This window comes from Nannospalax galili, unplaced genomic scaffold (genome assembly GCF_000622305.1).
Source record: "Nannospalax galili isolate Female #2095 unplaced genomic scaffold, S.galili_v1.0 scaffold438, whole genome shotgun sequence".
Taxonomy (NCBI): domain Eukaryota; kingdom Metazoa; phylum Chordata; class Mammalia; order Rodentia; family Spalacidae; genus Nannospalax; species Nannospalax galili.
The window spans coordinates 20090-39315 of NW_008341416.1; the positions used below are offsets into that span (position 1 = coordinate 20090).

The 19226-nt window shown below is 41.9% G+C and overlaps 1 protein-coding gene across 1 annotated transcript in view; it reads left to right on the plus strand.

The window, feature by feature from the left end:
• Net1 (neuroepithelial cell transforming 1) overlaps positions 1 to 19226 on the plus strand; it is a 51996-nt gene that overhangs the window by 18118 nt on the left and 14652 nt on the right. The window contains exons 2-3 of the mRNA XM_008836847.3: positions 1091 to 1157; positions 6270 to 6329. Coding sequence (XP_008835069.1) covers positions 1091 to 1157; positions 6270 to 6329 — 127 coding nt within the window. The remainder of the gene's footprint in view (positions 1 to 1090; positions 1158 to 6269; positions 6330 to 19226) is intronic.

The window sequence follows — 19226 nt, forward strand, 5'->3', positions numbered from 1 at the left end:
AGATTGGGTCCCAGAAAGCTGGATCAGCAGAGCGCTGGACAGCAAGGAGCAGAGATACAATAAAGCAGTAAACACAGACTAAGCCATGTCTTGAGTCCTGTGTCTTACTACCGGCGACCTGATCTCACCGGAGAGCAGCACTCTCCGTTACCGACCCACGGATACCCCAGCTTTCGCCGCCTCCGTGCTTCTTCCCGGTGGAGCTCACTGGCCAGGACTCCGCAATCCTGAGGAAGGGCACAAGGGTGTAATAGAGGCGGGATCTCGACTAGATAATACTCTAGTAGCAGAAGAAGCTCTCCGCTCCAGAGAAGTGTGTAGCTATCAGCTACAGCCAGCATCAGAGAAGTCTTCGCACCTGCCGTCTCCAGAGAGGCACGGCCGGCCAGGCCCGCCAGCTGGCAGCTAGCCAGCGGGACCAGAACCACGGTGGGAGAGTGCATGCACACCTGACCCTGGGCCACATCCAGAGTGACTGCGCCCGGGAGCCCAGGCGCACTCCCCACATCGCTTGCGGCCAGACTTACACCGGGACTAGCCAGGTGTGGCGGAGACCCCAAGGTGCCCGCACACACCACGCCGGGGGTCCAGCGACCCGCCCCATACAGCATCATGGTTTAAATCCTTGTGGCGAGAGTTGTCATCACCACCATGCTCCAGCCGTGCTGCTGTCTTGGCTCTCCAATTATTTTTTTCTTACTTGTCAAGTCCTGAGTTGAGAATTTTGAGGTCAGTGTAGAAGTACCTATGGTCAGGTAAATATTCACCTTGTGTGATAAGGTTCCTCACGTGGTGCAAGGCACACTTTCAGTCTCTTGGGCACTGGAGGCCCAGGCCCAGGCCCAGGCCCAGAGGCCAGCTATGCCTCATTCCACCACCATCTTTCCAATTTCTTCTGGAAAATTCTTTTAATAGTTCTGTCTTCACTTCAGTGTAACGATCCTGAGGATGTGCATGCCCTCCCACCACTGCCTCTGAATCAGGCTACTTTAAGTAGTTTTGAATCTATAGAAAAGACCTTTTTCTCTGCCTCTAGTTCCTTACTATACCAGAGTTTCTCTATTTATTGTATGCATTTTTCTGTCAATAGATACTCCCTACGGAGAGGCAGCTCCTTCACATTTTTGACACCTGGCCCTCACTGGGACTTCACTTTGGTGAGTAGATACCTGGGTTTCCATTTCAAGACATTACATAGACTCAGTTCCTGGTGGTCTTTCAATCTGTAGTGTGACTCAGTTGTACTTCTGAGTATCTCAAGAAACAGAATTTCTGAAGCCATATTGGCAGCCTGATTTAGTCCTTTTTTTTTTTGACAATCTGAAAGAAAGTTTTATTTCAAGTAAATAAAATATATTTTTCAAAGTATTCATGAACTCCTCTTAACTAACCTTTCTGTTCTTCCTACCTGGTATTAAATCTGAGGGTGTTATGAAACATGAAGTTATGTTTATGATATCCTTGGACAGCTTTTGTACTGTATTGAAAATACATAAATGCTTGATTATAGGTTTGTACACTTATATACATGTGTGAAATGAGTGGTACCTTCCTGTTGGTCTTCTCAGAGTGGAGGGACACCTCACCATTTTTATGGCAAGAATTTACAGGCATTTAATTTTCTGTGGCATGATGAAGAAAATTGATTCTTTCTATACTTAAAACTTATTGCATCATAGTACATATGTAAGTAAATCATAATCATTATGCTTTTCTTATTTGAGGGAAATAGCAAAAATGATTTGGTTTCTGCTTTCCCTGGTGTGTATGTTTTGATCTTCAGACGGACTGAGCAAGACATGATTAATCTGTATTCTGCTTATATTTAATTCTTATTTCTCTTGGACATTCCTGTGCTTTTGTACCCATTACATGTGTCATGTAGCCAGAAAAGTGTTCATCACAAAAGTCTCCTGATTTTAGCACAATCTATCCTTTCAACTGAAGCATTTCCCATCTTGAGCCTTTTCTTCATAGACAGTAAGCCTAATCTTAAATGGAAAAACTCATAGTAGAAATGGGTCTCCATATTTTTTAATTGTATAAACCTGACAGCAAAAACATTTTGAGCATGTACCCCTGGTATACTTATTTATAAATTATATGTATGTATTGCCATTGTTAGCTAATACCTCAGCATACAGTATTCACTTACGGTAAGCTTCACGACAGTGGGCATACATCTGTGTTTCAAATGGCCATGGCAATTTCAGGTTGGGGGTGACTTGTTGAATCTGACCAGTTCACCATTGTTTTATCCTTACAATGTGAATGATGACATATTTATCATCTGCACATTAATTATTAGGAAAGCTTTTTAAAGAGTGGTTCTAACATTTGCCTCCTGTACTCCAAAGACAGTGTCTTAGAGCCCATTCTGATGAGTGCATCCCACTTGGGAAAACACTTTAATAGAGCTCTCCTATGGCAAGAGCTATCACATGCCTTAAAATTTTTGGAACAGGGGTTGGATAGTTGACTCAGCAATTAAGAGCACTGGCTGCTCTTGCAGAGGACCCAGGTTGGGTTCCCAGACCCACATGGTGGCTAACAATGGGCCATAACTCCAGTTCTAGGAGATCCAACACCCTCTTCTGGCCTCCATGGGCATTGCACACATGTGGTATACTTACATACATGCAGGCAAAACACTCATATGCATAAACTAAAACAAATAAAAAAAGAAGAAATCAAATTTCTAGAATATGATTAAGAAATACTAAGGTTCATAACTTTTAAATATGTAGTTTGAGAAAGGAAAAGAACAAAAAGTGTGCATCTAACTCAAGGGTTTAGAAAAGGAGTGGCAAAGTCAACTTTAAAAAATAGGAGGGCCAGAATGGGCAAAAATGAAATCAGGGCCTAATCACGATAAAACTCTTGTCAAACCAGGACTAGTGAGGGTTTCCTGAGCCTGAGACCTACCTCTAACAACAGGTGTAGAGACTGACGGTGGATAAAAAGCTGCTGTCACGTCTGCTCGGCAGCACAGTAGGATAAAATAGTGCACCAAGGGAAACAAATGGTCCACAGACAGAAAAGACAGAGGCTTCACTGCTTACAGACCATACGACCGTCTGTGTTGGATATACAACAGAATGTTAGGAGCGGCTATTAATAAAAGTTGAATCCAGAATGATCTGTGTCTGCCAGTAATAAACAGTCTAACTTTTGTTTGTTCGTTTGTTTTAGGGGGGTTGAGAGAGGGCCACACATGACTCAGCTGCTCACTATTATAGCCTTGAATTTCTGATCCTTTCTGCCTAATCCTTCCCCATATGCTAGGATTACAGGTGTGTGCTACCATGACTGGTTAAATATAATGTTCTTAAAACACTTTCATTATAGAAAATAGGAACAAATTTGATAGAAATAAATCCATGAAAAGATGTGTGCAACGTTTATTGAGAAATTTAGAAAACATTGACAAACACAGAAGACCTAACTGAATGGAAAGATGATCATAAAATATGTCAGTTCTCAGGGGCCGTAGAGATGGCTCAGCATTAAGAGCACTGGTTTCTTAACCTCTTCCAGAAGACTCAGGTTTGGTTCCCAGTGCCCACATGGCAGCTCACAACCCTCTATGACTCCAGTTCCTGGGGCTCCAATGTCCACTTCTGGCCTCCACGGGCATTGTACACATGTGTTATACTTGCATGCATGCAGGCAAAACACTCATACACATAAAATAAAAAATTAAAACATAAATAATTTTTTAAATGTTATTTCTCTACAAATTGCTTCATATTTGGTACAGTTGTAAAAGAGTTCTGATAATAAACTTCATTCTACAGTTTACTTGGAAGTAGGGCCCAGAACAGAGGTATACAAATTTGGAAACTTGGGGCTCAGGAAACTGACCCAACTGTGTTAGTCAGAATTCTATCACTGTGACACTAGATACCTGAAAGAACAGCCTGACAGGAAGAACATTTTAGTTGACTGTTTCTGAGGTTCCAGTCTGTGGTTAGCGGCTTCTTGTTTCTGGCCTGTGGTGAGGCAGAGCATCAAGGCAGAGAGAGGGACCAACTCTGCTCATCTCATGGCAGGCAGGAAGCAGAGAGAGACAGAAAGTAAGGGGAAGTCTTTCCAAGGTACACACCTAGTAACTGACTTCCTCCAACTAGGTGCCTCTGTCCACATTTCCACTACCCTCTAGTAGTCCTTTCATATTTTGAATCCATCGATGGATTAGTCACCAAAGGTAGAAGCCTCATGATCCAAAGTCCCAACCCTGAACTTAGCTTGCATCAGGACCAAGCCTACAGTTCATGAGCATTTGGGGGAACACTTCATATCCAAATCATAACACCCACGTAGTACGAGATTTTTCTCTATCACCAGCACAAGGAGTGGAGGGGCTCTCCGCAAATAGTGTTGGGCTGGGAGGGAGCAACCGACTGTATGAATGCATCCCACATACAAAAGCAAATTCCACATAGACTTAGGAGACAAAGCCTCAGTATTGAAAAGGAGCTACAGTAGAATGTCTCAACCTGGTGGGTCTCTCTGTGCACATCCCCACACCTGTTCACTGTCGCATATGAGCCTGCACGTGCTTCTCCTATATTAAAGGTTTGCTTGACGGTTTCCTCCCCATTCTCGCTCCTTCCCCACACATCCTTCCACCTCCAGCCTCTAGCCATGTCAGCAACTCCCATGTGTACTGTTCTGTATTTTGCTCATATGTTTTACTAATACCGAAGGTCCTACACAGAAGTGTGCAGGAGTTTTGGCTAGCTGCCTTTGCAAAACTGTGACCACATTGTCCATAGTTTTCTGCATTTACTGGACATGAGCCTGGGCTCTGTCATGTGTGGTTTTGAAGTTTTTCCCAATTCTGATTTGTAGTGTTCCTGATTTCTGATACCGTTGCCTGACCGTTGTTTGCACTCAGTTGGAAATGCTGTCATATGGTTTGCTGCTTTGAGGGTTTCTTTCTGGTAATCAATGGTACTCTGCCTTTTACTCTCTTTCTTAAGAGTGCATTTTTATATAGGATTTGAATTTGAGAGTATTGCTTACTTAAATGTAGTTTTGTCTTTCTCCTCTCTCACGGGGAGGCTTGGTCTGGCCGAGTTTCTGGCTTCCCACAGCTCCTCTCGCCTTCATGGAGGTTTGCTCTCTGCTCCTGGCTCACTTACCCCATCTCTCTAGATGTTACCTTTCCTTTTTTCTTTTCTTTCAATTCTGTTAGTTGTGATTAGACTCCCAGCAGTTTCTTCTCTCTGGGGCCAAGAACCAGAAGAGAGCCTTCAAACTGTTAGTGTTAAGAGTTGTCACAGGTAATGTGACAGTTATTTTGAGAGGTGGAATGATGAAATGCCACTTAAGGGTGTTTATTCAGTTTTGATTGAGAACTGGAAGTGATAAGTACATAGTTAAGCGACCACCAGCACCACCGGCGCAGAATGATTACCGAGTACTGGAGGGACAGGGCAGCACATCTTCCAGTCCATAAATCCTGCTTACGCTGCAAATCTTAGTTTGGACTGTGAGAAAAAGATGTTTTCCCCTTACCCCTGGATAAATAGTAAGTTCCTTAAAAACAACATCCAGGGGCTAGAAAGATGGCTCAGCAGTTAAGAGAACTGGCTATTCTTTCAGAGGACCTGGGTTCAGTTCCCAGCACCCGCATAACAGCTCCCATCCATCCATTACTCCAGTTCTAGGGGATCCAACTAACATACATGCAGGCAAAATACTCATACACAGGAAATGAAAATAAGTAAAACAAAACCAACCCTCTTGCCTTTCCATATAAAGTATATTTGTTTTTCCTATGCCAAGTACAGAAGGCTCATAACTTATAAGAGTTCTAGCCTGAAAACTTCACATAAACAAGGTTTTTTTGTAGGGTAGAATCACCTCACAGTAAGAGAACACTTAGAAGGTACTATTTAGGCAGTGTGTATTCCAGAGATAATTTATGAATCTCCCTAATCAAAATAATTTTCTTTTTTGAAGTGATTTTTTTAAATTTATTATTGATTTATGTGTCTGTTGTCTGTGTATGTATGTGCACATGTGTGCCTGAGGTGACCTGAAGAGGGTATCAGATTCCCTAGAGCTGAAGTTAGAGGCCAGTTGTAAGCTGGGTACTGGGAATTGAACTCAGATCCCCTGTAAGAGCAGCTAGCTTCTTAACCACTGAGCCATCTTTCCAGCCCCTTGAAGTGATTTTTCCTAGTTGCATGGAGTCCTTGTTTAATGTGGTAATATGTACTTGTATATATGAATCAGGTCTCTCTTTTTTCTTCTAATAGAAAAGAAAACGAAGAGAGAAAGACGATGACGTTGTAAGCCTTAGCAGCCTTGATCTGAAGGTAAGCCTGGCGCCCTGTTAAAGAGAAGCACTTTTGAAGTGTTCAGATAGCTCTGGCCTGCTACAGGATAAGGGTTGGGTTGTGGGAGGAAGTTTCATTACTTGTTAAGGACAGGACTAACTTCTGCTGTGGCTACTCTCTGTGATTCTGCTTCTTGGTTAAGAATAAGAGAAAAGCATTCTCAAAGCAGTGTTAGGCTGTAACTCGTAATTACTAGCAAAGCCTAAAGAGCCAGACCCGTGATAATGGAAAGGAAGGAGGTAGAAAAGGACTGTTGAAAGGAGGCCACCATGCCCTTCCTGGAAGAGCAAGCGGTACTGTGCACAGTCCTTCGCTGCCTGCAGGACTGTGGGTCTCGACTTCTGTGTGGATCTCCCCAAGCAAGAAAACAAGCCTACATTTCACACATAGGCTTCAACTGTGTGGCCAGTAGTAAACTAAAACTCAGCACGTATTTACATAAAATACCTGAGTACCCTTTCATATAAATAATACTTAAGTCCAAAAGCCTAGTAGTATCTTTGGAATTAACCATGTTTTGTCAATTGACAAATTTCACCAAAACTTCTTAGGTTTAGGGAATCCCTTTTAAAGATTATTATGAAAAAGTTGTGCCAGGTATGATCCCAGTGCTCAAGAGGCTGAGGCAGGCTAATCACTGCAAGTTCAAGGCTCGCCTGGCTCTAGTGTGAAATGTCTCAGAAAGGAGGAGGAAGAGGAAGATACGAAAGGAGGAAGGTGAGGCAGGAAGAGAAGGTGAGGCTGTTACACATTAAGATGTCTTAAATGTTTGATCTTACATTTGACAGCAGCATCTGTAGCCTTGTTTTACAAATAAGATCTTTGTGCCAGACATGGCAGCATACACCTTTAATTCCAGCACTTGGGAGGCAGAGACTGGTAGCGTTAGAAGCCAGCCTGTTCTACATAGCTAGTTCCAGGCCAGCCATGGCTTTGTAGTAAGACCCTGTCACAAAACAAAAGATCTTTTAAGTTAAAGTTTTTATAGATTAGATGCTGTTAATCAACATTTTATCAAATCCAGTGAGCTAGGTTTTTTTCTTATTTTTGGCATATACAATGTCTTTATAGAAAAATTATTTGTTTTAAATGTTACACTTTTTCCAAAGCAGGTATAGTTGCATTAAAAAGACTTTTTTTTTTTTGAAACCAGGCAGGCACACACCTTTAATCTCAGCACTCAGAGGTAGAGACAGGCGGGTCTCTGTGAGTTCAATGCCAGCCTGGTCTACATGGCGAGGTCCAGGCCAGCTGGGACTACAGGGAGACCCTGTCACAAAGAAAACAAAACAACAACAAAAAAAACTTTTTTTTTTTGAATACTAAATGGAAATACTGAGCACTGAGTCATGCTTCAAATAAAATTAATATGTGGAAATAAGACACTTTTTAATTTGCCACAATAAAATACATGGTCAAATCTACTTAAAGTCCTTTTGAGGGGCTAGAGAGATGGCTCAGTGGTTAAGAGCACTGACTGCTCTTGCAGAGGACCCGGGTTCAATTCCCAGCACCCACATGATGGCTACAAACTGTCCTTAACTCCAGTTCCAGGGGAATCCAACGCCCTCTTTTAACCTCCATGGCATTGCACGACATAGGTGCACTGACATGCATGCAGGCAATACACTCATACACATAAAATGAAAATAATAAATAAAATATTTTAAAATAAAAAAACTGTCTAAATGTCCTTTTTAGCTAAGTGTGGTTACAAGTGCTCCTTAGCACTTGGGAGGCTGAGGCAGGAGAGTGGCAGGTTTGAAACCAACTTGGACTACACAGTGAGTTCTGGGTTACATAACAAGTTTTTGTCTGAGTGAAAGAAAGAAAATCCTCCTTTTCTTCAGTGCGGTATTAGAGAGGGACTGCTGAAAGAAGACCCTGTGCCCTTCTGGGAAGAGCTAGTGTATGTGCACAACCCTTCACTGCATGCAGGACTGTTGGTCTTGACTACTGTATGAATCTCTAAGCAAGAAAACAAGCCTATATTTCACACATGGACTTCAACTGTGTGGCCAGCGGCAAACAGCTAGCAGTTGTCAGGACAGGACCTGTCTGTCCACTCATGTTCCTACCCTTCTCCTGGGTTGAGGCAAATCCTAGATGCATCATTTTATTTGCAAATCTTTCATTATCTTCAGCACCTTAAACACTTTTAAAACCATAATTAAATACCATTTACATAAAATAATACAAATAGCAAAATAATTCTTGACTCTGGTCACTTTTTTTGACCGATTTATATGTTTTTGATCATTTTCTGTTTGAAATGAGAGCCATTAGATCTCTTTGGGTGCTGACCTGCCCTTCTTTCCCCCATACATTTGAACCTAGGGCCTCATGTATCCTAGGCAAGTGCTCTTCCTCTGAGCTGTGTCCACAGCCCTTTTAATTTTTTTGTTTTTTTTAGTTTTGAGATGGTTTCACTAAGTTGTCAGGCAGGCCTTGAACCTGTGATCCTCCTGCCTCAGCCTCCTGAGTAATGAGATTACAGACCTGGCTTAAGTGTCTCCCCATCTTTTGGTTCCCCTGGTAGCCCTTTGTTTTCTTGTCATGAAGAACCTGTACCACTGTTTGTGCAGTTCTCCACAGCCTGCGTGTTCATGATGCCCCTGCATGTTGATGTCTGCCATGCTCCTCTCTCCCTGTCTGATAAGTGGTAGGCAGGTCTTGGGCCTGACCATGTACTTTCTTCAGAAGGTACACAGTGTCTTTCTGTGCTGCTCTCAAAATTGATGATCATGGCCTAGATCCATTCTTCACTAATGAAAGGGGCATTGTTGTGTCACTGGAACACTTGTGTGAAGAGAACATTTCCCTCACCAATTATTTGGTTACTGTAAGGAGAGGGGAATGTTTTCTTCACAGAATGCCAAGAAAAGTAGAGGGTTCTTTTCCTAAATGAGTCTTATTGATTGGTGTTTTAATGTTCTTAATGAATTCATGGATATAAAGACATTTATTTTGCCTTAATCTATTGTAACTATTATGCTCATTGATGGTAACTTTCTCGTCTTTGGCCACTGGGCACATCTCTGGGATGGTTACAGAATCCTCTGTCAAGGCCTTTACTGCTAGAGGTTTCTATTCCTTGCCTTCCAGGATGGCAATATCTTGCTTAAATTCTTCCAGTAACCTCTTTGAGGATAACGTCCAAATGTCTTTCACTTACATAGAAACCCTTGTAAGGGTGCTCCCATACCCTAGCTCACTCTTTCCCTTAACATAGGTCTTTCGTTCTTTAGCTGCTCAATGTCATGTTATCCCTCCTCACTCAGGAATCCTTCCCATCACATATTCCATCCCATCCCCTACCAGCCTAGGCTGGTCATATTCCTGTATGCTCTCTATGTAGAGAGAACTGAATAGGAAAGAAAGAAACGAGGACTTTACATGAGAGAAATCAACACTGAAGTTCTGGTGTTTGCACATTTATACTTTGAAAACAATGATTGACTAAAACAGAGATAGTAAACAGTGCAGAGGTCCAGTACAAAGGGTGGGGTAGAAACTGGCAGTGGGTGGCATTCAGACCTAGGATTTTTTTTTTTTTTATCTTTTTGAGACAGGGTCTACCTGTAGTTCTGGAACTCACTATGTAGACCAGGCTGGCCTTGAACTCACAGAGATCCACCTGTCTCTGCCTCCCAAGTGCTGGGATTAAAGGCGTGCACCACCATGCCCGGCTAAGGAAAGTGAAACTGGTCACAATCCCCGCTTTTTTGTTGTTTTTTTTTTTTTTTTGTCCAAGTGATTTTGTGTATGGCCAGAATAGAAAAACATTAGGTTAGAATATGACAATGACATTCTTAAAGTTATCCTTCTAAAAATCACCTTAAAAATCAATATTCTACCAGCCCCCTGCTTTTTGCTAGACCTACAACTAAATACAGCAGTTTGGTAACATGCTAAATCTAACATTTTGTTTGATCTTTGATACCTGTTGCTAGCAACTGTTCTACTTTATTTATGTTTATTTGTATTCAGTAACCTAGCCACATAGCCTGACTTGGGATCACAGGATCAGGAAACATTTGATGAATGAATGGATGAAGTAGTATAGGTCAAATGAATGGAGACCATGGTCTCAGGTAAGCAGGTAATGTGACCATTGGCTTATGTGTTTTGACTGAGTATCTCACATATTGAGAATTTAGTAGCTAAATATTAGCTGAACTTTGATGTTATGCATCATTGCCTATTTTATCTCACAGCTGTGACAGGTTATGCAATCTTCAGGTCCAACGACAGCCTTGTCCCATCTAGCGTCGTATAGAATACAGCAGCAGAGCTGCCTGCGTCCACTGTGTTGGATATGAAATATCTGTACGACAGCAGCTACAACCCCGCCCTTTTCTTTTCATGAGAAGTCGAAAGTGACTGTTCACCTTGTTCATATGAAATACTCAAGGATGAGCAATACTGGACCGTACTTGACCGAAGGTCTTTGAGTATGGTAGTTGTTTAAAAAAAAAACAATGCTTCAAAAATGTCTCAAAATATGTGAATCTTTAGTGCTTTTTTTGAATGTTTAAATGTAGGAAATTTGGGGGGAAGGTTCTTACGTGCACCTGTGCACACGTATGTGCGTGGGGGGGCATGAACATGACGCAACCCTCATGTGAAGGTCAGAGGACAACTTGTTTCCACCACGTGGATTCTGGGGTTAAGTACAGATTGTCGGTCTTGGCAGCAGATACTGTTACTATTCAGACATCTCACTGGCCAGACTGTAGTCATTTAAAAGTTAAATTAGGGGCTGGAGAGATGGCGCAGTGGTTAAGAACACTGACTGTTGTTGCAGAAGACCCAGGTTCGAATCCCAGCACCCACATGTGTCCGTAACTCCAGTTCCAAGGGATCCAACAGCCTCTTCTGTCCTCCGCAGGTATTGCATGACACGGGTGCACTTACCTGCATGCAGGCAATACATACATACACATAAAATAAAAATAATAAATATTTAAAAAAATAAAAGTTAAATTATTAAAAGCATTGGATTATTTCAAATTAAGATAACATTTGGCAGTTTCTGACTTAACATTCCAAACACCACTCTTGACAAGCAACCTCTCAGAACCGTGACAGGCCATTTGATAATGTCTGGACATGGATATGTATAGTTACGTAGCTGGCACACAAGAGCGAGTGACAATGACTAAGCCTTGCCTGCTCCATCTGCATCTTAATATACCTATGATCTGTGTCTGTCTATGGCCTTGTAAAATCACAGAACATTGTTTCTCTGTGACAAGAGCCATAAAATAAAGCTAATGCTGGTACAAGTGATGAACGTAAGGAAAGACTGAAGATAAATACAATTGTGGTTCTTGGCCAAAAATAGATAAGTATGGCAGTTCTTCCTGGTAATACTCTGAGAAAACCCTGAAGTATCTGAGGTTTATTAAACTTAATAAACTTCACTTATTCTGACTTCTCTTTATATATATATATACTTGTACCTGCTTTTTAATACAACACATTGTTCTTGAAAATTTTTAAACAGTTTTTAAAAGCTTGTTTTATTGACTCCTTACGTGAAAGTGACCATTTAGTGTTTTCTTTACATGTGTGCACTTTTGCAAAATATGAATACATATGTACAGTATGACTACATGCATCTAATCACAACCTGCCAACCAGTCCTTTAAGAGTAGCCATTTAGCATGTTTAATTTTTTCACATTAAGAATACTAATGCTTTAGTTTAATAACCCATTGACTCCAATTTGTGCTGCCCATCTATTTCTGGGTATAGAGTCATCCACTGGCCCATGGACCCACCAGGAGCCACACCCTCAAAGAAAACTATTGGTCCCCCAGAAGCCATCAGCTGCCATTGCTCCTCAGTTAGGAGTGGGAGCTTATGAATCCCTTCCCTCTGTGTGCTGGAATATTGTCTGGCTTGACAGGAAAACAGAGTTGCTGTGAGTTCATGGTGCAGTGGCCTTGTCATGTCACAGGATGTTTTTGGTCTTCCCTGACCTCCTACAGTCTTCCTGGCCCATGTACGATGGCCCCTGAGCTTTGGGGTGAAGGTGTGATACTCATGTCCCATTTGTGGTTGAGCACTACCTGCACGCTGTTAGAAGCTGAGGAATGAGGGGGGATCTGGGAGGTCCAGGGAGGGTGTTGGGGTGAGTATGAGCAAAGTACATTGTTTGAAATTCTCAAAGAATTGATTGGAATACTTGTTTTTAAGAAATAAACATCCTACTTTAATTCTGAAAAGATACTGCTTCTGTGCACCTCCTCTGCATGTCCAGGAAGGACCATTACTGCATCCAGAGTGTAGATACTCAGAGCATAATTACTGAGTTGAAGGTTTCACCTTTGCTGGTACTGCACATTTACCTTCAAAGGTTTGTACATTTATGCTTCCCTGCACTTCTACCAAGCCTATCTTTTATTAGTTTTTAGACTTTTCTCAACTTTGGGATGGGCGGCCAGGCAGAAAATCAGTAAAGGACGTGGAGAACTGAGCACTGAGACCAAGGGGTTCAGCACACACCCAACAGCAGCAGAATATACATTTCTCTGAAATGCATATGGAACACCCTTCACATAGGCCGTGGGTTAGACTGGCAAACAAGCCTTCATAAATTTGAAAAGGCTGAGATCATACAAGCTATTTTTGGAATAAAACTGGAAAGCAATTAGAGGAAATTAGCCAACTTAAAAATACATAAAAATTAAATAGTACAATGTTTAAAAAAAAAACTATATAAAAGAAAAGATCACAAGGGAAACTAGAAAACACTGAGACAATAAAAACGTGCCTGGGCGTGGCGGTGTGCACCTATTACTCCACACTTGAAAGGGCTGAGGCAAGACAATCACAAATTAGAGGCCGCTGCCTCGTTTTACACTTTAAGGAGCTAGAGAAAGAAAAGCAATTTAAACTGAAAATGAACAAAAAGAAGGCAGTAACAAAGACTGGGTAAGGATAAGCTCCCTGCGGGACTGAAAACAATAGGGAAAATCGGTGAAACCAAAATATTTCTTCGAAAATTTTGACAAAATTGACAAGCCTTTAAGTTGATTAAGGAAAAAAAGCCTCCGATTACTAAAATGAGAGATGAAAGTAAGGACATTGCTACCAATTATAGAAACATTATAGTATAAAACTACTATGAAAAATTGTACACCAGCATACTGGATATACTAGAAATACATTCTAAGAAACACACCTACCAAGACAGAGTAATGAAAAAATCAGAATAGCTCTGTAACTAGTAAAAAGATTAAACCAAAAACCTCCCAATGGTTTCACTGGTAAACGATCCTCTTCCTGAAAAACCAGGAAGAAAAGGTAAGAAAATAACAGTTCATCCTGAGGCCAGAACCACCTTGATGTCAAAGCTAAAGACAGAACAGGGGCTGGAGAGATACCAGCAGTTAAGCTGCGCTTGCAGAGGACCCAGATTCTCTTCCCAGCACCCACATGGTGGCTAACGGCCATCTGTCATTCCAGTTCCAGGGAATCTGATGCCCTTTTCTGGCTACCTTGGGCACTGCACAGCACAGGTGCCCTTACATGCATGCGAGCAAAACACTCACACATACAATAAAAATAAATAAATGAAAGAATAAAGACAACACAAGGAAACAATAAAATACTGACCTTCATAGCTATGATATAGATCCTCCACAAAATACTAGCAAAGTGGATTCAGCAACATACTAAAATAATTAAGTATGATGACCACGTGAGATTTATTTTGGATGCACAGATAGTTCAACAAATGGAAGCCAGTCAATGTAACATGGCAGGTTTGCAGAATGAAGTCAGGTAGAGGGTTTACATCATCATTTCACCTGACCCAGGAAAGCACTTGACAGAATTCACCTTAACGAGGAACAGAAGAAATAAACACATGTGGTATATGCATGGTAGATGTGGTTGAGCCTTGAAAGCAAAGGGCAGCGCCAAGACCTTACCCTGGGGGATAGCTGCTGTTCCTGCTTGGAGCGATGTGATGCTTGTGTCCAGGTTTTAGCACTGATTCTCTGCTGTGGCAGTTACTGACTGATAGAGCACACTGAGCCACCTTGCTTGCTGTCCCGTCCCCATCCCCGTCCCCGTAGGACAAGCAGCCGAGTGTGCTGCTTACAGCTCTGCCTCCCGGAAGTGCCTTCTTATGCCCATCTCCTTAGGAAATCGTCTAGATAGGATGCAGTGCAGTAGTGGTCCACTTTCTGCTCATAGCAGCATATGAAGCTGATCCATTTTTTAACTGATGCCCAAGTTTTTAATCTAGAGAATGGCCATCCCCAGCACCAGATGCAGAGTTGAAGTGTTAGTATACTAAATAACACGACAGTCTGGATAGTGAGTTAATAAAATTTACTGATAACCTGTGGCATTGCCCAGGCCTGACTCCAAATGGACCATTTCCATTATGTAACAGATGTCTCTGGCACACTGTTTTATTTCAGTGGGTCTGATGCTGTTCATTTGGGGCTGCTCTCATGCTGTCACATGCTATGTGTGGGCAGGTCTTAGTCTTTATTAGCTCTACCAGCACACCAGGAGCTGCTTTTAAGCAGCAGTCATTCCTGCCACAGGAGGCATTAGACTTGCCCTGAGATCCTCAAGCTTTCTGCATTGTAAGACTCTTCCTGACCTTGCCAGAGGTATCACACAGCACCCTGTCTACTATTTATACCTCAGATTGATCTGTTGTGCGAGGTTACATGGCCTGAGCTGCAGAGTGGCTTATACCACAGGTTGGGCTCGCTATGCAGACTTTCTCAGAAATCCCCCTAAAGCTCAGGCCTTTGCAAGGACCTTGGTATTTGGCCCTTCAGATTATTTCATTCTTGGATGAGACAATTCCTAGGTGCGACAGATGCTCCTCCCAGAGGATTGGGTCCTGCCTACTGCCCGACCTGCTGCAGTCCTGGTCCTGTTTCAGGACTAGTAGATGCAAGTTACTACCCTGTCCTTTACAGGGGAGAGGCCAGAAAGCCGAGGCTCCATCAATACTGCCTCAGAGCCAGGTATGACAGCACACACCTTTAATCCCAGGACTCTGGAGGCTGTGAGTTCAAGGCCAGCCTGGTCTACATAGTGAGTTCCAGACCAGCTGGGGCTACAGGAAGACCCTGTCTCAAGAAAAACAAGAACAAAAAAACCTGCCTCGTTTTGGGAGCCTCAAATTTTCATGACATGCATTTGATTTCCTAGGGCATCCAGAAGACTTCCGTTGGCTGTCTTTTTAGTATGACACCACCAGTACAATGGCATCATATGTTTTGTAGAACATCGAGGTTATTGCAAAGTCAGTGGCAAGGAAGTGTTCTGAGGTTAACTGGAGCCTCAGAACAGGAGAGCAAATATGGACTTCTTTCCCACATAAAAGCTAACTACCTCTGCTCATCCTCACTGATGAGGGTTGGAAAGAAACAGACCAGATTAATAACCATATACCAAATGCTAGAGGATTTGTCTGTTCCAGTAAGATTGAACGGCTTGCACAAGGGGTCAAGTAAGAAATACCACATAAGTTTACAGTGCTCTGTCACGCACAACAATCCACCTCACAGGAAGCACTCATAAATGTATGTAGAGACCACCACTCCATTGTGTAACTTGGCTCATGGCTGTTCTCTGCATCTATTCCTGGTGTCCTTCTGACTTTGGCCTAAGTGTAGGAGTGAAATCTCAAAGACTGAAGTTCGCCGTTGCCATCCTGACTCTGAAGACTTTAGGAAGGATCTGCCAAATACTTTTTCAGAGCTTTTAAAAATTAACAAGAGCCAGCCAGCGCTGCAGTTCTTAAAATTACCATTGCCCCTCTGTCCATTTGTCACCATGTGTCACAATCCATTGCCTTACTGCTCTGTGCATACTACTCATCCCAGTCCAACCCAGTAGTCCTTATTCACCATTGGATCACTGAGTGATCCCATTGCAGAAACCATCCTGTGTTGTCTGTAATGCCAGTCGCAGTATTGGTATCTTAGTATAAGATCCCTTCCCCAAAATGAGGGCTCCTTGATGGATGATCTGTCTTGATATTCATTTGCAGGGATCAGGATGGGGAAGTAAAACAGGAGGCTGCCCCTGCTGTACGTGTAATTAGGCTGATTAGCACCCTGGGTAGCTAGAGCTGTTCTTGCTAGGACACACTGAAGAGCCATGTAGAATATGCCACAGGATTGTTTTTTCAAGGACTTATCTACCAGCTCCTGTGTGCCATTAGTCAGCGGTGCCCTTTGGTGTCATCTGCCCCTCATAGTCCCAGACACCAATCCCACACAGCAGCATCCAGAAAGCAACCCATGCAAGGCAAGCAATAGTGCATCTGGGCAAGGAAGATGCTGTGGGTAGGCTGTGACTACAATCAGAGTGAGAGAAGAGACTGGGCTCAAGACAGCAGCCTGGGTCAGTTTGGGGCCCTGGAGCTGAGGTTCAGAAAAAATGGGAGGAATCCACTCAACATCCTGGTACATAAGGATAAGAGATCTTGGGCCAGCGAGATAGCCCAGCTGGTAAAAACACTTGTCACGCAAACCTGATAACCTGAGTTTGATCCATGGAAGCTAGGAAAAGGGGAGAACCCCCTCCCAGAAGCTCTCTTCTGAATTCTGCACCCATATCAGATGGAAATTGTTACCCTGTGTATTTGAGATTAGAAGTCACCACCAACAGTACATGCACCATTTTATTTGCCGTTTCTGTTACATGAAGAGAACTGCTTTGAAAACACCAAGCATCTTACTCTATTGGACTATTTTGTTGTAACAGTGTTTAGTTCATCTCCATTGAGCTTTTCCTAAACCAGGATTCCTACTACAGCGTGGAGACCCTCGAATTTTTGAAAAAACTCAAATCCACAAATAGCCTCTTTGCTCATCTTTCATAATTACCAATCCAAGTGTATCTGCCCTTTTTTGTTTGTAACTTATTACTACATACTTTGGAACGCTCATTTCTCAAAAAGTTTCCATTTTTTAGTCAGTGCTTCCTTTTTTAGTAAGATTTTAAATATTTTTAACTGATTTTTTAGTGAAAAATGTAATAAATGTAATTTTAGCTCTTGACTTTCTTTTTTTTTTTTTTTTTTTTTTTTTTTTTTTTTTTTTTTTTTTTAAAAAAAAAAAAAAAAAAAGAGGACGATAACACTGTAGCCCCAGCTGTCCTAGAACTCACTATGTAGACCAGGCTGGCATTGAACTCACAGGGATCCACCTGCCTCTGCCTCCCAAGTGCTGGGATTAAAGGTGTGTGCCACCACACCCGGCTGCTCTTGACTTTTAAAATGGAACAGTTTTCTTATATTTAGAAAAAAAGTCTTAAAATATTTCTTGTGAACAGTGGAATCTTTCATACATTTACATGATTTTTAAATATATGTTTAATTTTGTAATATAAAACATGCAAGCTTCATACAGGCTGAAGGTATGTTTTTTTGTCATCCACATTTTTCTCCAAATTAAAAAAATGTATGTGGTCATCTGTGAGGTAACCCTCACAAACATCATCACCAAGTTGAGAAATGTTAACGTGTATTTCTCAATATTCCCTGCAGAGGGCAGCAGAGAACTTTAAGTTAGGTTTCTCTTGACCATATGATGACTGCTCACCTAACTGCTGATTGCTAGGAGAAATGGAAACAGTGCTTATACCTAAAAGGTAATGATTACTGTCAAGGTTCAGATAACTTCTTGATTCCAAACCATTTTTCACATTAAAGGGGGAAAACGTAAGCATAGCCAAACAATCCTCTTTCTTTCTAGGAAACAGCGTTGTCTCTCTACCACCTTCATAATTAAAGTCTCCAAACAGAATGGACTATAAACCTTGTGTTTGGAAGCCAGTAATTTATTAGAAACTTGATCCTTTTTTGCCAGCTAAGTTTTTAAGTTTACAAATTTTTTAACTTTTTAAGTTTACAAATTCTGATTTCCTACACAAAGGAAAGACAATCAACCTGCACAAACCATGTTGTTAGACAAGAGTAGTGTAACTATGTGCTGTAAACAATGTGACAAAGTACTACCAATGACGAAATAGAAATCTCTCCTTAACTTAAACAAGTAGAATTATTTCTTTACCTACCCTGTTATGAAAAGGCTGTAAGTCAACTAACCTGTGTAACCTGTGTAAGCTTGTGTTCATGATTTCCCTCTCAAGATATTAGCAATTATTTAATGAACATTAGCATGAGACTCGGGAGGATTAGGTTTGAAACCTAGCCCTACTGAATTTCAGCCAACACTTGCTGAGCCTTTTCTGTGTACCAGAACGTGTGCTAAAGGTTTTATGTATATTCTCTTATCTGAAAACCATACCATAATAAAACAGACCCGATTTGAATTTGTCTTCAGACCGGAACCTTTGGACAAGTTTCTTCATCTTTGAGTCCCAGTCTCCCCCGTCTTTAAGATGGTGATAGTAATAAGTGCCTTGTAGAGCTGACTGACTTAGGACACATGGGTAAAGCTCAGCACTGAGTAGGACCTTAAATTCCCCTCCTGTTTTTTACCACTCTCCTTCAGTTTTCTCCAGAGCACACAAAGAAGCAGTGTCCTGACTGTGCATACACGTGCCCATTGTTCCTATTTTAGGACGTTGTCTACTTGTCTAGTTTATGGTTGGACCACGGTCCTGCAGATTTCAAATGAAGCTAAGAGCTTGGTGATGGTGAGCCTGGATGTTTTAACAGGTCTGTTGCCACTAGACCCTTTGTTTCGGGGAGGCTTTCCATTTGAGACTTCTACCTTTACCTCTTGGGTTCCCAACTGAAAGAGGGCAATGAAAGCTATCCCTTCCCCTCCTTATCCTGGCCATACTTCAAACAAAATGAAGTGGAAAAACATGGTTTCAAGAAAGACATTGAGTAAAAGACCCATGAGAACTCCCTAG